Source organism: Echeneis naucrates, chromosome 19, assembly GCF_900963305.1.
Source record: "Echeneis naucrates chromosome 19, fEcheNa1.1, whole genome shotgun sequence".
Classification (NCBI taxonomy): domain Eukaryota; kingdom Metazoa; phylum Chordata; class Actinopteri; order Carangiformes; family Echeneidae; genus Echeneis; species Echeneis naucrates.
In genome coordinates, this window is record NC_042529.1 from 5,796,157 (window position 1) to 5,815,829 (window position 19,673).

General features: G+C 39.3%; 2 protein-coding genes across 3 annotated transcripts; one reads left to right on the forward strand and one right to left on the reverse strand.

Annotated features, from left to right (window-relative positions):
* Window positions 1–14,563: 14,563 nt before the first annotated feature.
* On the reverse strand, window positions 14,564–16,877 carry fbxl15 (F-box and leucine-rich repeat protein 15). 2 transcript variants are annotated; one of them, XM_029527922.1, is made up of 4 exons: window positions 16,736–16,877; window positions 16,297–16,456; window positions 15,220–15,722; window positions 14,564–15,113 (listed from the first exon to the last, which is right to left on the reverse strand). In XM_029527922.1, the coding sequence occupies exons 1-4, from the start codon at window positions 16,762–16,764 to the stop codon at window positions 14,924–14,926; spliced, it is 882 nt and encodes a 293-aa protein (XP_029383782.1). In that variant the 5' UTR covers window positions 16,765–16,877; the 3' UTR covers window positions 14,564–14,923. The 2 variants fall into 2 exon arrangements, with proteins under 2 accessions (XP_029383782.1, XP_029383781.1); XM_029527921.1 differs by having other exon boundaries at window positions 16,297–16,459; window positions 16,736–16,868.
* Window positions 16,878–18,152: 1,275 nt separating this feature from the next.
* On the forward strand, window positions 18,153–19,267 carry LOC115060439 (glutathione peroxidase 1). The gene is made up of 5 exons (XM_075353387.1): window positions 18,153–18,284; window positions 18,399–18,492; window positions 18,744–18,874; window positions 18,985–19,115; window positions 19,210–19,267. Exons 1-5 carry the CDS (start codon window positions 18,153–18,155, stop codon window positions 19,265–19,267), a joined length of 546 nt encoding a protein of 181 aa, XP_075209502.1.
* Window positions 19,268–19,673: the final 406 nt, after the last annotated feature.

Sequence of the window (19,673 nt, forward strand, 5' to 3'; positions counted from 1 at the left end):
ACATTGGGAAAGCTTTATTTATTTATATTTGTCAGGGAACCCATGTCGAATAAACTGAAAATATTCAATTCACGTCTTATTCAATTTTCCTCAAAAAGCTAGTTGTGCTGAAGTATGCGCTGAAATCACCTGAACTAGATTGAATCAGACTATGAATCTCTGTATGGTCTATCTTACATGAGACTGTAGGCAACAAAGGAGCGTGTTTAGACCATACAATACACGGGACTGACTGAAATTATATTAGCATGGCAGTGATTAAAACTCATTGGATTGGTGGAAAAAGTCAAATCAGATCCTGGCAGCATTTTCCTCCGTTCTCTTCATACTGCCTCCCAGCTTAGGAGTCTCTCTCCCCATTGCCAGTAAGTAAACCTGGCTGTAATATTTCAGCAGAGGTCAGGTGAAATCTGGCCTCTCCCTGACCCCCATTCCCGACGACATTAACAAAGCAGGCTCTAAGGTAACCAGGCATGAAGCGCCTGGCAGAACCAAAAAGGCTGGAAGCGCCGGAGTTCCTCAGCAGACGTCCTGCTCAGCCCTCAGAGTGATCATGTGCCAGATTATGACTTCGAATGCACACAGCAGCCTACAAATCACTTATGTCCCTCCAGCACAGTGGGCTTAAAGTGGGGAATCTGGAGTGGAAGAGAGGCATAATGAAATAATCGCATCGTTTTTTTGTTTTTTTTAATCTAATCTCACCCTCAACATATTCTCATGATGAGTTATATAACATCACAAAAAGCTCACTTATGTCCTGCAATGTAAAACATGACAAAATATGCTGAAGAAATGGTTGAAGGAGATTGATCATTTACAGTTTAAGGTATCGCTAAATGCAAATCCATATTTTCCACAAGACAAGTCACCCCATTGTCAGTGACTGGCACTGAATGACAGAGAAAACCACAGCTCTCAGCACCAGCCCCCCAGGGCCAGCACAGCCCCATTTATAGAACAAACCCCTCCCGCAGTTTGTTTATAAGCCTATTCCTTTATAATAGTATATATAAATAAGTGAAACTGTGTAATGGATCGCATTAAACAGGCAGGCATATTGAGGCAGGATTTAATTTGCATGCCAGATTAGCTTGCTATTGGTTGGGGCAGCGCCGTAGGGCAGCCAATTCATTAATAGGATCGAGTCTCTTCAAATCCATTAAGTCAATTGAACTCATACATAATCTGATTTCAGAGGCACCATGTAAATGTTGTACTGGTACGCCTGTTCTACGACGGGCCTTTGCACTCCCTTAAGTGCTGTAGTGTGGTGGCAATTGTCAGGTAAAACAACATGTGTTAGGCCTAAAATAATTCTTTTTTTCTGTTGTTTTGAAACTGATTTAAGCATAAAGCTTTAACAAACAGCTGACTTAATGCTTCAGGTGGATGATGAAGAGCAAGAACCTTCGTATTCATGCATCTGTTACTCAGGATGTTTTTTTGCTGTCCTGTTAACAGCACAGTTGGATTGTAAACAGCATAAATGCATTTTTGTTGCCTTCATCATTTGTGAAGGTTTAAACACACAGCTTAGCATTTTTCTTAGAAACTAACCTAACCTCAGTAACTATCACACCAACTAATAAATGAGGGATGATGAAAGTCTTCTAAACACATCTGAGCAACCTAATCTAAACAGAATACTAACATTGAATGATCCTGCAAAAATCTCAGGATAATATTTTATCTATTTGATTTCCAGTGTTTCAAATATGCTGCATAAGAGCTTTATATTAGTTATTATTGGTCTTTAGAACGACTATTTGCTAAACGTTTCACTTGTGGAGAATAATTTAAACACATAGAGGTGTAAAAACCACTGACATGAGTTTAAAAGGATCTTTAAGCCGTGTGTTTTTGTTATATGACCTAAACTTTGACTGTTTTGTTACTCACTTTTACCAGCCTAGATGGTGAAAGTGAAGAAAGTCATTAACTTGTAGCTACAACAGCTACAAGTTAATGACTTTCTTCACTTTAACTTGTAGCTAAACAGCTACAAGTTAATGACTGGCTGGAGAACCCACTGAAGCCATAAGCTATTGGAAAGCAAGATATTTCCCAGTCTGGGTTTCCTTAAACCGAAATTAAGCTAAAAGGAAAGAGTAAATATATAAATAAAATGACTCCAAAGAAATTTGAATGTTGCTCCCTATCACCTGGATATGTAACATATTTTCTACAGCCAAGCATCCCAACACACAGGTACTATTACTTTTTACATTTTGAGGCATTTTCAAACATTGTATAATCAAATTATACTGTAAAAATTTGGCTACGTTATTACATTTTTGTATGGAGGAATGCTTCAGTAAAATCAGATAGAATCATTTTATGATTATTTGTTACCTTACATGTTTGTTTGTTTCATTTCAAAGTTTGACTTGACAAAGTATGAAATCCAGCTCAGGCCCTGCTCCAGGATCCAAGCTAAAATAACTAAATCAAGAACCACAACTTATTATACGTTTATAGCTCAGGACAGACAACTGAATATGAAGCTACTAGGGGGAAAAAAAAAAACTGTTTTAAGCAAACACCTCTTGTAAACACCCACATCTTGCACCCACAGATCAGAGAAAGTGACTTAATAAGAAGCATGGGTGATGCTAGGTGGAGGGCAAGATGACCTAAATCCTTGTTTGTGAAGCTGGCTGGTCAGAGCTGAGGAGGGGAACACTGCTGGAGGCGCTCAGAAGACAAGGCCCAACATAGTCCAGGTCATGCCTGACTGACCCGACTAGCCCCAGATTTACACACTGTACACACCCCAGCATCTGGGCCAGCAGGGAGCTACACATGCGTGCACACTCTCACAGACATCCACACTGTAGATGTGAAGAGAGGACAGGGACTCACCATGGGGAAATCTATCCAGTTTATAATTGGTGGAGCCTACTGAAGGAAGAAGAGAACCATAACAAATCTACACAAGGGTGCATGAGGCTAAATAGACCTGAATGTCTGAAAGGAGAGTCCAAAAGCGGGATGATTTCAGAAAACAGACATGATAAATTTTCAGCATTTGGCCCGGCGCCATCCAGCACTCACTAAATTTGCGTTTGTATATTTGTTGTACTAATCCTCAAATACTTTATTTTATATTTTGATAAAGACTTCAATTCATTTCTCCTCTCACCTAAAATCCACGTTCCTGTTTACTCACATGAAGAAGAAAATCTGCAGCATATGTAAAAGGTACAGTAAATACTGTAAAATAAATACAGAATCACAGTAGGAGGCAGTTAACTACCCGTCACCTGAAGATTTGAAGACTTTATTTACAATCCCTAAACTGTACCACACAGATTTCGATGTCAAAGGATTTGTCACCGCTGCTGGGAGGTTTTCCTGCTTTTCCAAACACACAATGGGGGAAAATTTAAATCCTTGGAGGAGGATTTAGACACTTATATAACTCACCAATTATAAAGTAGTTTTTTTTTTTTTTTTTTTTTATTCCTTCAAGAAGCCTCAGTGCCCTCCCTTCTGTTTATATGACTCACAAATATCTAATACTGAACTGTGTATAATGCCAGTATGCCCACATGACTGCAGAAAAGGCTCTTTTGCTTTCTGCCCGACTGAGTCAGGCATAATGGGAGGCTTGAAAAGCTGCGAGCTTAAACCAGCACAGTCTTGACAAAGCCTTGGTGGCTTGCTGGGAGACTGTGCATCCTAGGAAGTTGCCAAAAAACTAATTTTCAAGAGCACTCAGCATGGTCTTAAAGCTATCTAATGGAACCACACCCAGGCTGGACGTTAAATACCTCATTCTTGCATGGGCAATTTGCTGACAATGATGAAGGAAATGGCTATAAAGGCTACTGTAACCCTATTTAAATTAAAGAGAAAAAAAGAAATCATGCACAGAAATAAGAACTGCCATCAAGATACACTTTATTGCCCAATCAGCATGTGAGCGGCTTCAGACATTTCTTTAACAAAATCACTTCTTGCAATATGTGAGTACGTGGATCACAGTGATATGCCCACACTATAACTAACATTAAATATACAGCCAGAAGTTTGTAGACACCTCAACATTACACACCTGACTTTTGAACATAAAAATACCAAACCAAAGGCATTAATATGTAGCCTCCAGTCTTGCTGGCTGCAGAGATTTTATCCTGTGCAGCCACAAGAGCATCAGCGAGATTGAGAACTGATATTGGGAGATGGGCCTGCTGGGTGGAGTTGAGGTCAGAAAGTTTGATTCTTTTCATAATGGCATTTTTAGTTTCAAAAGGACAGAAATAATTACTTGATTATCAAAGCCTCACTTTTTGATTGATTAATCATTTAAAGGACTGCATGTTACTGCTCAAATTTACATCAAATGATAACAATAAAATGCCGTTTACATATTTTGTAGCTGTTTAACCCATACCCAAAACATTTTCACTTCTGAAATCTGACCTTGTTTTTTTTCCCCTTAAGTGAGACTATGGGGGTTGTTAGAAACCACTAACCAACCCCCAGACTTAAAGTGCATTGCAGGCTGTCCACATATTTTTCTCTAATTTACATGACTCTATGAATCTGCAGAAAGGACAATGTGTCACATGACATTCAAAATGAGGACACAATCACCAGGAACGTGATCCAGGTAAGAGTATCTTTAAAAAAGAATGCCTGGTATTTTCCTTAATTCTCTTACAAGGCGCATATTTTATGTTAACCACAATGATGCCAAGTCATCAAGAGGTCCCAGTCCCCTTTGACCCCTCTATTTGATGGCCTCAAACCTCTCTTTCCCCTCTACTTATATTTCAACCCACCTTGATGTACCTGTTTATGTGTCTGTGGGTGGTCCAGTTCATACTAAAACAAATGCCTCACCCCCACACTGGCAGATCCAAGCAGAGAGTACCCGTTTATCCGATTTCAGGAAAGAGCTAAACCTGCCCGCTTGTTTTGCAGTTTATGCCCTCGCTATGAAAGAGGCAGAAAAGGATCAAGGGTGGGCACATTGGGAGGAGGGGATCATTCAGCAAAAAGTCCCCCTGGCCAGGCCTCAGGACCACCTAACCTGTGGCTTCTGTTCCTGAACCATTAGTGTGTGCGTGGGAGGGGGGATATTACCTTTTCACCAACAGTGCCACCCCATATTCCGTGAACCCACAGAGACATTACAGTGGGCAAATATAAAGCAGGGCTTCATGAAGCCTGAGCTTATCTGGGCTCTGAAAGTATGTGAGACATGCCTGGGAACAAAAGGCCGTCTCTCAGTCTGGGAGCCGGCCAAGGGGATCTCTTTCAGCAGCCACAGATTGCCCTGTGTATTCTTAATTGACAGACCCCGGCCACATTTGATAGAAATGACATGCAGCTGGCAGGGAGCCCCGTGCTTCCAGGTAGACCGCCTTTCAGCGAAAAAATTGTCCTCAATCTACTTCATAAAGAAGTTCGATGGAGGTCTCACAGTCTGCGTCATAAACACGTAGTGCTGCGGTGGGTTCATCTCACTGCAGATTACACCTGTGTGGGAAAAATTGCTAATTTCAAAGTGGGGGGGGGGTCAGGTTTCCCTCATCTACGTCAACTGATTGGCTTGACAGCAATTACTTGAGGAGCATCAAGAAGAAACACCTGTTCATCCACAAATATGCCATAAAGAAGCATATTTTTAATTCTTCTATGTTTAACTGATTGTATTTAACTCTGATCATAATTATTCTTAGCTGTGGTCATTCATAGCATTCATTTTGTGTATTTCTTTGCCTGTAACAGCAACGTTTGTGGTCTGTATATTTTTTTTTCTACATGCACACTAGATGCTGTGCAGTGTGTAGTCAAAGCTACATAAAGCTGTACGTTCCATTTTCCCAGTCTGAGGAAAGCATGTCCTCAGCTGGCCAGATACAGTAATGCACCCTTAAACCCCCCCCACCCCCCCCCCCCCCCCCCCCCCCCTTAACAGATCTGTCAATCAAACCAGAAGAGATATAACACAACTTTATCTGAGTTTGTACAGTCCAATCGCAGATAAGATCCAAAACATTATTCTTTAGAAAATGCAGGGTAATAAGTTATTATTGGCAAACAGACTGAACACTTTGCCTCCGAAACAGTTTCAATCTTCACATTGTTCTCCATTTAAAGTTTAAAACTCTTTTTCTCTGGAGACAGGTTTGTTTGGTTATATATGTGATGGTCTTGTGTTACTGGCCAAGACTGATCCTTTTTTAAATACTTTTGAGTTGTTAAATCCTTTTAACATTTATTCTGATTATCATGGTAACATTTCTGTCTAATTCTAATACGTTTTGAACATTTGTTAATGTTTTATATTGAAGACTATATGTCTATACCTCACGGCCACAGCCTTTGATGGTGTTTCATTTGTGTTATGGTCTCCTGGCTTACTAAAAACATAACAAAAAAGTTCCCATGCGTCTTATAATTTAACTCTCACTGGTACAGAATGCAGTGATTAATTTGATTTGAGTAGTCCATATTGTATACTGTAATAATCTAATATTCTTGGCAGGAGAGACATATCAATGTAAACCATTCAACAATAAAGATCAAATGGCTCTCAAACTAGATTCATTTGTTCCCTTTGGTGATTTTATTTATTGTTTCTATTGATTCTTTGCTTGAGTATGTTAATATAATGTCCAGAAATATTGCAGGCAGATTATGTGAATTAAAGACTGTTCTTCAGTTAAACTTAACTTGACTACCACATAAAAAAAAAATAAAAAAAAAACTCATTCAGTCATTACTTCAGTCTTGACACATGCTAATGAATCTCAGTGGCGTTCTAGAAATGACAAACAACAAAATAAACTGGTAGAATTCCTTTGTCACGTCACATATTGTCAAAGTCTCTGGTGTGCATTTAGATGGTGGGCATTCAGAAGACCTCAACTCCTCAGGGAATAAAAAGGAGCCATATGGCATCCATGTCTCAAGCCCCCGTGATCCACCCGGGCTGATTTCCCATCCGGTGGAGGAAAAGGGATTTCAGGGTGCCAAACGGTGTTGGTCCCCTGTGGATATTAGTGGGCCATGGAAGATAAGAAACCAGCCATCCCAGACATCCAGCTCCATCAGCAGATAAGAGCTGAAAAGGCCCCTCAGCACCAACTGATCCACTGCAGGTCAGTTGTGCAGCAACTTTTGGAGCTTTCATCCAATATCATAAGTTTTGTTTTTCATTTGTCTTTGCTTCATTTACGCTGTAATTACTGCACAAGTGCATTTTTGAAAAACAATGCATCATTGGCGTTCAAGTTAGTATTTTTGCACCCATTTATATTATTTGAATATTATGCACGCACTGCATGAACCTACAACACATCTAGATATAAAACAAAATGTTCATTAAACAAACACAGTCTTCAAAATAATAAGCCATCAAAACAATATACATCAGTATTTGGGACATTGCACATCCCAAATATCAGCATTTGATTAACAATAAAACATGCAACACATTAAGGTCAACCAACTGTGGGGGACTAAAGCAGCTGATTTTAGTTTATCTTTAAACTTTTTAACTACTGAATTGCAGTTCTTCCTTTTTTTGAATTTGTACTACCATACCATATCTCAAACTATCACCTATAGTGATAGATAAGCAACAGATCTCAATTTACTGACTACTTTGTTTCGTGTTTTGTAATTGATTTAGAAATAGAGAAGTAAAATAAAGTAAAATTTGGCTAATAAACACATATTGATACTTTGTTTTGTATCACATTTAGAGGTTCCCACTCCATAAGATATCTCCACTCGGGGCCCAAATATAGACTGCAAAAGCCCCTAGCACCATCTTACTCCCCATGTGCAATCTATTTCCTTTAATTATACGATATACTGGAGAAACACCTGTAGTTTATACAGGACTTACACCGACAGGGAACTGCTTGCCAACACAAAGGACAATGTCAACACCTGCAGATATATTCTTTATATCACACAGGATTTGCACCACATGACTGCAACAATAAGAACACATTAACCTGCAGCTTGCAGCTGAAAAATAAAGACAGGAAGATCTCCTTCATTACACTCCAATGATTCACATTCTCCCATCGATAACACACACAGCTCTCCATAGAGAAACCCACATCAAATGATAATACATATAATCTGTATCATGCAGGATTCCCACCACACAAAGGCACGATGAAACAACAGTCAACAATGTTTTCCAAAAAACACCCAAAGTCAACCAGCTGTCTTTGCATAAACAAACACGCCTTTCAGACAACAATCTGCAGCTGAAACTAGTTAAAATCCACCGTGTGTGTGTGTGTGAGACGAAGAGCTCACCTCAGATCAGATCTTGGTCTTCTTCCTGCTCTGTCTCCAACAAAGTCCACCACAACATTCAAGTCCAGGACTCTGACTCTCTGACTCTTAATCCACTCAGAGTTGTTGTTGGGTTGTTGTTCACCTTTAAAACTTCCAAACCGACACGGCGACAAACATCCAGAAGGCAACACGAATAGCTCCAAAATGGTTTTCCAGCGTTTCCGACCGCACGTGAGGTACCTGAACTTTATTAGCTCGTTAGCATAAATTAGCATATCAGCTAATGGCCAAACCCTCGTTGCTCGTGCTGATGCTAATGCTAATGCTAGCAAGCCTCACGTGTCAACAGGATCGGTGATGGTGTGTTCAGAAAACCCAGTTTATTCTGCAGCTCCGTAAAAATGCAACCTGAATTTTATTTCATGTTGAAATTTATTTCAAACTTTATAATCTAACTTTTTTTTTTTTCATGCATTAAAATGATTCAGCTTCTCTTAAGCCTCTTCATGTTCAGTCAAAGTTTCACTAAACTAATTTAACGGACGCCTTCACTTTTGTGCCCTTAATCCAATCAGTCCAAAAATAAAAGTGGTATCTTTACATGAACCTGCTTCATTACAGTAAGAAGATCAGGACTTTTTGGAAAACTGTACAACCAAAACCTCAGAATTAGTTTAAGAAACACTGATCCAATTTCAGATGCACACTTTCTTTTCAGCGCCGAGAAAAGCATCTGTAATTTTGTCTTTTTAAAGAATTTATATCAATTGTGTTTAGTTAGTTTTTCAATTTGAAACGTTTCAAGCTGCACATTAAACGTTTTTATTATGTTTCAATAACAAATTCAGATTTTTTTGAAAGCATCACAAGACCCCCTGTGATAACTCCTCTGTGATCTGAAACTCTATTGGCAGACTATTCTGGGATATTAAAGGTCATCTGCTGAATAAACAATCAAACAACAGATTGCCAAGAGAAAATATCAACAGATTTTGTTTGTGGATGTCAAACCTGAGCTAAACGAACACTCCCAACTGTCCTTTCTGGCACACTGTCCTGCTCACATTGACTACCAGTCTCTTCATAATAGCTGATGGACCTGCCACATTGTTGATCCTCGATCAAAGCTGATTTTCTGCTCTGGAAGCTGTTTTCCTTTTTCTTTTTTTTCAGAGGCCCACTGGAAGTAGAGTGGATTTTTTTTTTTTTTTTTAGGCAAAAGATGGGTCACAACTGCCCTCCCTGTCTCTACAGATGCTGGTCGGTTAATGAAGTAACAACAAATTGGGCTGCAGGCTAATTTGGAGTGGCGTTTCCTGGCCCCTCTTGGCCTATAGAGATGTGTTTCATTTTCTCTTATCAGTGATTCAGTCATGTGGATTTACGCATGAACGCCTCTGTCTCCCCCGATTGCTGTGCTAATGGAAACTTCGTTAATGTTATTAATCTACGGGCTGAGACATGTACTAAACACGTATTTTGCTGTTTGTGCTCCATTTGTCAAATACTAGTGTGAGTTCCCTGTTATGCCAGAGTTTCTGAAGCAACACAGCAAAAATAAGACAGAGGAGGCTTGGGTGATATTTTGGTTTGGATTATTTGAATTCTTTGGGGTGATATCATTTGTGGTTTTAAACATGAGGACCTTCTAGAGTTGAAAATCAGATCTTTGTCTCCCTACAAAGTGCATTATGAGACAGCCTGTGGCATCAGTGTCCACTAAGCATAACAAGATGTGATCTGTGATTATGGAACAACACTGAACTCTGATCTCTGCTTGCTGGAGGACACAAGCTCAACACAGTTACTCGCAATTTAGCAGCCACATTAGATCAGAGGGCAAAATGCCTCTGCCAGGACGAATCCCCATCATGCTTATTGTGTACGTATTCTCGATTAGGTAAATCAGTGTGTTTATATTGCAGGCAAATTGAGCATAGCTACAAAAAAAAACTTGGCCTCTGGGTGCTCAGAGTTGGGCAGGGACTCAAGTCTGTGTGGCAGAAGGCATCAGAGAGGGGGACTGTCATGAGCAGCGCCATCTCTGGAATGGGACTAATGCTGTAAAGCCCATGAAATGGATTGTAGTGAATGGTTTGGTTTTTGCAGCAATTAACTGATCAGGAAGTCCTTAAATATTCTTCATCAAATATGGCTCCAAGTGATGTCACCCTCATCTCAGTTTGAGGCTCGTGGGTAGAGGCTACATTACATTAGTTTAGTAACCTTTAGCAAAACACCTCAGAAACGCCATCGTAACTGTGTGCAGTCAAGTTGTAGGCAATATCGTTTGTTCGATCACAATCACTTTTTTATATTATTCATCATGAATCTAACAATAAAACAGGAATGTAGAGTTGTCAGTGTAGTAACTTTTGCACTGGCATTTATAAAAGTATTAGGTTTGCAACAAATTATTATTGATCTTATCTGCATTTGTTAATTAGTATGTGTTTTATTAAATCAATAAGGTACTGGCGCTGAGGGTAAAATCTTTAGATTGTTTGTTTTGTCAGACCCACAGTCAAAAACATGATGATTTTTAACTAAGAAATCTGGCAGCTCTGTGGATCTGAGCAGCTAAAACCACTTAATTTGCCATATTTGCTTGATAAATAACTTATGCTGTTCCAAAAAACTACAAATTGATATATGCTGCCATTTAGTTTGATATTTTTCATATAACCAATAAATGTTCTCATGATTTTATCACGATCAACTGCCACCTGATAATTATGGGACAAGATGGTGTTTTAATTCATCTTGTCATTTTGATATTTCTCTATTTCAAATGTTCTATGTTCAAAATTATGCTTTGAGAACAATTTTAGAATTGTTAAATGTACAACTTCAGCCTTAACGATTTATTATTAAAAACACTGCAAAGTGTTGCTGTTGGTGACACTGGAGTAAAGTGTAGGGATCGTCCAGATGACCTGGGCTGACACATTCTTCACCCAGGCAGTAAACAGTTGAGTCATGCTGGCTTTGGTGCTCTATTCATTCAGAGCAAATGACAAAAAAGAGTCTTAATGAAGAGATAAAGTGAGCGTGTGGACTCAATGGCAGCAGCGGGGTCGGAGTTAGCTGACCGTGTGTTTCCTGTCCAGCCGGGGTTAGGAGCACAGTAATTAGGAAGATGCTGATGAATCTGACAGTTGTGAGGCTTTGGAAAGCTTGAAATTTCACTTCAATTAGGCGGGAAGTTGAAGACATCTTGTGTGGCACCGTCACTCATTCCACTTCGAGGCTGAAAACACAACTGCGCTTAGCCTGAATCTCATCTGATGGTGTTTTTAGTAAAGGCCTCACACCCGTGACTCACATATGAACATTCAAGATCTGGTTTTTCATCACTATCTCACACAAGAACATCAACACTTTTATTTCTTTCTGAAATGAGCTCCCTACATTCTACATATACATGTTTATTCATGCTGATTTTGAAATCCAACATTATTTCCTGCTTGGTTAATCGACATTTTGATGGCCACACTCACAAAGCCACTTTAATGTTGTCATTAGTTATGCTTCTCTGGTGGCCAAAAGATGGATCCTTAAGTCCCAGGATCCAATAGGGTTGTATATGAATGGTTGGGGGAGATAAACTACATCAAATAAATGAAGGAAAGACTCATTCACTGATGGAAGATGGAGGAGAAAAAGTTAATTAAAAATATGAAAATGAACAAAATCTCTGACAGTTTTGGGCCCATCTGAGTAGTTCCAGTATTTTTTTCTTCACCTTTTAAGAACTTATTTAATTAACAGGGAGCAGAAAAGCTGCCGTAACCAATTTTTGGTTTACTTTCTTGACCTGAATCAGATTTTATTTACTTATATTTACATTGAAGGTGGATATAAAACTCTGCATTCATATCAATCACAGGAGGGTTGGTTTTTTTTTTTTTTTTTTTTGATAATTCTTGGATTATTATTCACTTGATTAATGTTCCATAAAAGTTGTTCCGACATATTTCCTTTTTTCTCTTGGTTTTCCAGACAAAAACACAACATTATTTGCAGGTTGCCTTAAGTTTAATTCACCTTCAAGTCTTTTGTATGACTGGACGCTTTGTACTGCTCAGGCTCAGTTTTAGGCAACAAATAAAAACTGAGCATGTTTTTTAGTAAATGCTAATACTTGAAGAGGAAAGACCGAGTTTTAGTGTTATAGGTGTGTGGATATGCTACCATAACAAAGTCAAAATAAGAAAAAGGCCTATATCAGCTATTTTTCAGGATCACAGTGAACATGTCGGAGGACTTTGAAGGATGCCGGAGATAAAATTTAAATCTATTTGTTGCTTTAATAAGTCTAGTATATTACACTCTGCCAGGGGCTAAAACTGCATTTGGAATAAAATGAAGCCACTATGTTCTTGTGCCTTGGTATAAAATGATCAGTTGCTATTGATCAATAATTTAGACAAGTGCCATATTATTGACAGGGAGACAAAATATGTGAGGCTGGCTGTGTTTGAGAAATCTCCCCCCATACACTCAATCACTGGAACAGAAATTGCTGTTGGTATATAAAAACACAGCTATGTTTCTTTCCCCCCCTGCAGATCAATGCTAATTGAAGTCTTACATGATGAATGTAGCCTGAAACATTTAACCCACTGACTGCTGAACAGCAACAAGGACGGGACACTGAACAATCAAGATGCTCTCATGTTCATTATTATGGTTGAAGGTAAGACTGAGAAGTTACAGTTAATTGTTATTAATGCGCCTGCCTTCTCTGTTACAGGGACAAGGAGGTGTTATCTATTCAGATTTTAAAGAAAAATCATAAAGCCAACCAGCTTCATTATTTCATTTTTGTTTATTTTAATTTTAACACATAACAAGCATCTTGCTTAGTTTGGTTACATGTCATAGGACATGTAAACTCGAGTTCCCTCGTGGATCAAAATTTCATGATTTACTCCGTTATAGTACGGACAGGTCTCTTCTGAGGCAAACTGGTACGATACGATGATCAGCACAGCCAACAGAAGGAAGCCGGTCGATCCCTGAAGCTCTCCAAAGGCAACTCTCAGTTGGTGCAAATTCAGCTTATGGACAGCATGCAGCAGATGGGGTAAACCATGCCATCAAGTGGAAAATAGACCTGTTGTGTTGTCACAGAGACAAGTTACAATATAGTCTGCCCATCAGACCACCAGAGGAAACTGTGAGAGGGAATATTTTTCAACACCTAGCTCTTCCACCAAGGGGACATGTGCATTCTTACTGTGCATTCACTGCATCAGATGGCAACAAGAATATTAAGAATGATGTTTATTTTCAACACCTGTTGACAAAAAACGTTCTTGGCCTCCTCACACACTCCTCACACTGGATCCTGGCATTGTAATATTGCAGACTCTCACTATGGGTCCTGAATGTGATGTTGATTAGAAGCAGAATATAGTTGCTCAAATAGCAGACTGAAGACACAACTATCCTGACTCATTGCTGCCACCTTGTGTCAGTTTTAGGCACCAACCTACATCACACCACTGGTAAAGTGCTTTGAGGCCAGTTAGGCCTGTAGAAATATCCTGGTAGTTTTTATATTATGTCTTTAAAGATTGTTGCTTAATGCATTTTCAACATGTTACTGATGTGAGTGGAGAAAACAGCTTTTCAACATGGGTACTTTTTTTTTTTTTTTTTTTACAAAATTCATTTCAACAGATAAAAGGAATTTAGAGAAAACACAAGAAAGCATGTGTGGCTTTGCAACTATATATTTATTAACAATGTAGATTTAAGGGTTGCTTCACCCATCCCAAAAAAATATACATTCCCAGTTACACCAGTGGCTTCAAAGCCACAAACAGAGTTCAAGTTTCACAACTGTTGCAGTCAACAATTTTTATGAAGAAACTTAAAAAGTGTAGACAATGAGGTTTGTTAGATGTTTCTGAAAGAGCAGTTTTAACAAAGACCTGGACAAATAAAATCAATGCTTTGACTATACAAGTGCTAAGTGAGAAAATCATTGGAGGGGAATTGATCATTCAAGCTGGCACACAGATGCAAATGAAATGTTTAATTAAACTCAAACATGTTTAATGTTTCTAAATGAAACATAAGACCACGGCTTTTTACAATATCATACATATAAGGTATCAACAAAACAATTCACTGTACTTTAGTTAGAATTGCTTTTCTGTCAATCCACAATATGACAACACAGACTGATTGAAAAAAAGTGCATTGACATCTTTTGGATACGAGGCAGCAATTCTTAAAAAGTACATGGCTTTCTTAAATCATTAAAATGTGGCAATGCTTTCAGTTCCATCTTAAATATCTTTGATCACTTTCCAGTGAGGTTTTTTTGGTCCACATTGTTTAGCTTTTACAAATGTGAATACAACACATCCACATCTTTGTGGACCATCTTGTCACATTCAAAGTGACTCATGTGACAGTGATGAAGACGCCTATTGCAAAGAAAGGGAAATGTTGACGACAACTGATCAACTGCTGCCCTCCAAAGCAAACTAGTGATAAATTCACTGTCATTGAGTTCGGGCCCTGTTTGGGTGTTCTGACAGTGTTTTGGATGTAAACATGTCATAAGCTTGCACAGTAGATATACTGCTGATATTATGTACCTGTGCTGGGCAGATAGATGGCCCTTTGGTTAAATCTGGAGATTGATGAAGGGAGCAAACCCCAGCACATCCTGAAGAAGTACGAGAGCCCGCTGCAAGGGTGGTTCAACGTCTATAACAACATTTCGCTTCCGAAGAGGATCGAGACTTGACTCTGTTACATTGTGGCAGTGATTTACCTTCAGGGACTGCAGCTTTGGACAGTACTCTGCAAGAGTCCTGTAAGCACATCATGCAGAGGATATTACGGACGGGCGCACAAGTGAGGTGGTAGATGTTGATATGTGTGCGCAAAGCTAGTTGGATTATACTTGTAAACATTTACCTGATGGACTGGTTCCTGACCCTCAGGCAGCCTGTCAGGTCCAGCTGCTCCAGGCCCCTGCAGTTCTTGGCCACCTCCTCTACAGACTCGTCAGTGACATTGGCATTAACTGCCAAAGATAGAGACCTCAACTTCAAACACTTTTTGGCCAGGTAGCAGATGGCGTCGTCCTTGAGCTGGCGGCAGGCGGTGAGGTCGATCGACTGCAGCCCCCCACAGTGGTCAGCCAGGCTGCGCAGCGACAGGCTGTCCACCCATTCGCAGTGAGCCAGGCCAAGGTGCTGGAGGTGCGTGCAGCTCAAGGACACGGCCACCAGGGAGTGGCGGGTGAGCCAAACACACCCGCTCATGTCTACTCTCTGCAGATGCTGGTTCTGCCCAAAAACTGGCAACAGCTCCTTGTCTGTCACCCAGTCTGAGCAGTTCTGAAGTGACAAGCTCTGGAGAACTTTGTTGTCTTTTAACATGGAGCAAAATGCTTCCTTGGGAACACAAAGCCCAATCTGTAAAACAAATAGTAGATAGAACACTTCCTCTAATACTGAAACTATCGTCTCTCTCGGCGTCTGCAGTTAAATATTTGATAAAGGGAACATAAAAGGTCTTGAAAATTTAAATGAAAACTAATTTACTTGGGGCTTCAATATTTCTGCTTGCATACTGAAGACAGTATCATTAGTTGAAAGCTTTTCTAGCATGAGGTTTCCAGCTGTCAAAGACACTGTGCGACTGATGCTGTAGTGGACTGGGCATGCAGCACTCTTTTAGATGAGTTATTCTATTATAGCTTTAAATTCTCATTATTTGTGCTACCTACATGTTGCAGTTAGGAGTTCATTATTGGAAAAGAAACGATGTAGCCATCTATTTTCTGATAGTTATCTTGGTAAAGGTCAAATTGAATAATATTTGATTTTACGAAGAATTTGAGTAATAGCTGTCATCAATAGATAAATGTGGATTTATTTTCCCAGTCAATTTTCTATCACTCTTTGTCAAGATTTTTTTTTTTTTAAGCGAGCCTTTCAAAACAAAAAAAAAAAAAAAAAAAAAAAGGGTTTGGTTAACAGCACTTACCGGGGACAGGCCGAAAGTCCTACAGTTGGCCAGGTAGACCTGGATGAGGTTGTGAAACTGCTTGCTCACCCTCTGCAGGCTCACCAGGTGCTGCAGAGGCAGATAGCATAAGATGTGCGGCACCAGCACATCTTCCCAGGGCAGGTCCAAAAGATGGCATCTGCTGGAGAGAGCCACAGCTCCGTGTTTACAGCTGAACTTTGACACTACATGCGACAACGCGTGTAAAGATTAGACCTAAAAAAAAAAAAGCGAGAGCTCTGCAGTTGCACGTCATTAGCAGCATAAATGTTAAAGTTTTCTGTGTGACAGCTAGCAGCCGCATTTCTCACTAACTTGGACGTTATTGCTGCCGCTGCTAGCTGAGAAGCTAACCACGCCGGGCCACAAAGTCCTGTGTTTTTTTCAACGAAAAACTACATTTGCAAAGGACACTTACGTTCGTATATTAGCTTCTTCGCCCATCATGAGTCGGATATATTATACCGAGTTTTTCAGTGTGTGTTTTTCTTCATATAAACGCAAAAGCAGCGTATCTTCCTTTAGCATCTTGCAGACGTTTGAGGTGTCGCCCAAACCCAATGCTGCTTTCAGGGACCGTCTGTAAAAATGGGAAAAAGAATAACGACCGTAATTTTTCTATTAAATCTGATGTGATTGTATATATATATATTTAGGGCAAATGTGGTTATGAACCGTTAAAGAAAAATGCTGTACAATTGAGATGGCACTAAATAGGCACAAAATTATCAGCAAACAATAAAATGTTAAGGTAATTTAAAGAACAAAAAAAACGAAACTTAAACTATATATATTTTTAAGTTCGTGGTAGTAATACAGGCTGTTATGCGCACTTTGGTAAAATAAATAAATAAATAAATAAGGGTTTTAATTATTGATTTTTGTATTTGCTTTGTTTTATTGTGCGCTATTTGACTTTTGACTTTATTGTGTTACGACCGACTCGGGGGCCGCCACAAAAGAGGAGATGTACATGAAATTCAGCTATAAGGAACGGATATTTTATTGAAGTAAATAACCAAATGGGGTGTGGCAGTCAGTATCAGTAGTGTAGGTGAGCGTATGGATCCGATGATCAATGTGTAGGGCATGTTGGAACAGTGGAGGAACAGTGAACGCAGCAGTCCTAATTTTCCGGGTATAAGCAGGCCATTGTTTTAGTCATTGATCATGTTAAACGCAATATATACATTATTATATAATTAATTGTTGTGTGTATAATAATCATGCAGCCTACAAAACTTGCCTGTCTTGGAGTTTCATAAGGATTTTTCATTGTAAAACAAACTTTATTGAGAAAATACTTTTGATAGAACTGCAGGTTTTACAGGTTAACAAAGTAACATGAAGTTTCATGGAGAAAGCAAAAAAGGGCAGTGCTGTTGCGTTGTTGCAGAGTGGAGTATGTGTTCAAGCCCAAAACAAAACAAAAAAAAAAATAAACAAAAAACAGACAAACAAACAAAAAAACATTTGATTGCAGTGGATTGAAAGAGAGGGGGAACATTATTGAGATTTATTGGTAGTCTAACCCTTTTTTCTGCGGAGCAATAGGTGATCTGCTGCACAAAGGCTACATACTTATTTTGAACATTTAATTTCCTGGTCCCATTCAGCTGCAGCCATTTTTACAGCTACTCTTCATGGTATACATGTGTTGAACAATTGACCACCCTGCCAGCTCACCTCTGCCCAGAAGAACAATGAAGTCAGTCATGCTGAACAGTTGCTGACCCATGGGTTATGTCTCAGTGAATGAGATGAGCCAACAGGATAGCTGTGTGAATACTCACTCTTGACTGACTACAGCCCTCAAAACAAGCTGGAGTACAAGCATGGCTAATAAATCAGTGTATGATTTCTCGGCCGAGACCCTGGATGGACAGCCGGTTCTGCTCAGTAACTACAGGGGGAAGGTGCTCCTCGTCGTCAACGTTGCCACCTTCTGAGGGTCAACAGTAGAGGAGGTAATAATCTGCAAGAGCACTGACTGATTGCAGTCAGATCACATAATCTTATAACGCATAAGTAGTGCTGTCATTTTTATTACAGATATTGAATTCTGTGTCTTTTCCCCTCAGTACCACCGACTGAATGCACTGATGGAAATGTTTGGTGACCTCAGCTTTACTGTTTTAGGCTTCTCCTGCAACCAGTTTGGTCTTCAGTCACCTGGTACGCACACCAAAGCTTTCAAATTACAACAGTTCATTAACCATTAACCCCCCAACCAACCAAATATAGATTTTCAATTATGCTGTGATCTTTGGGGAGATAGCTACAGTACATAATGTAAATAAAACTATCTGTATCTCAGCCAACAACAATAAAATGCTTCTTATGGAATGAAACATCCTCAGTACTTAGAAATGATAATATTGTGCAGCCAAAACAGATGATTAATTACATCTTTATTGTTTTTTCAGAGGTAAATCATGAAACCCTCAATGTTCTGAAGTATGTGAGACCTGGCGGTGGATTCATGCCGAAATTTCCTGTCTTTGCCAAGGTTGAGGTGAATGGAATAAATGAAGACCCTCTTTTCACCTTTCTAAAGGTAATATATTTTACTTGCTGACGATTGATGGATGAAATTTCTACTCAAGTATGTTTTTGCCATTGTTTTTGCCTGCAAAAGCTGCAACTGTGATTTTTGGTTTGTCACAGGAATCTTTGCCATTCGTGAACCCCGTTATTGGAGATATAAAGAAATTCTATTGGTCACCAATCAAAGTCAATGACATTCGATGGAATTTTGAGAAGTTCCTCATTACGGCAGATGGTATGCCCTTCAAAAGGTAAAGTTATTGATCAAAGACCTATCCGAATACTCACATACTTAATGTCTTAGAGAGGTTTGGTTATTACTGTAATTTTGGCTTTTCACTACAGGTATGAACTTCAATGTCCCATTGAGAAAGTGGAGATAGACATTGCAGAAGTTCTCTGATTGACTTTTTTCCATGCAACATCAGTGGCAAAATGACGATCCCTCAGTAAATGCGCCAGTGCACCTGAGCTGGATCTGATGGGAAAGGAGCAGGACTCTGAGCTTTATTGCATTCACTCTGAGAAATGTTCCCTTCAGCCACTGGAGGAGCCTCCATGTCACCATCGCACTTACCTCTTTTGTGATGGCTCTGTTATTCAAAATAAATAAAACACCATAAAACAAAAATATTTGCAGTTGCTTTTGTTATCACTACTGATATCAACACAGCATTGTATTTAAATCCTTTCCTTGAAAGGAGCAATATCAGAATGTAAATCTACTCCGTTACATATAAAATTCTGAGCAAGTATCAGTTTACTCTCTTTAGGATTTACTTAATACAAAATAAAGTGACGCGCAAAAT

What these genes read in the sequence shown, in the direction of transcription:
- fbxl15 (XM_029527921.1), bottom strand. Translation starts at nt 16,764, where the DNA reads ATGATGGGCGAAGAAGCTAATATACGAAC. An exon ending in GAAGAAGCTAATATACGAAC is followed by an intron (nt 16,460 to 16,735) that starts GTAAGTGTCCTT and finishes GGCTCTCTCCAG; the next exon opens with CAGATGCCATCTTTTGGACC. An exon ending in GGACTTTCGGCCTGTCCCCG is followed by an intron (nt 15,723 to 16,296) that starts GTAAGTGCTGTT and finishes TTTGTTTTACAG; the next exon opens with ATTGGGCTTTGTGTTCCCAA.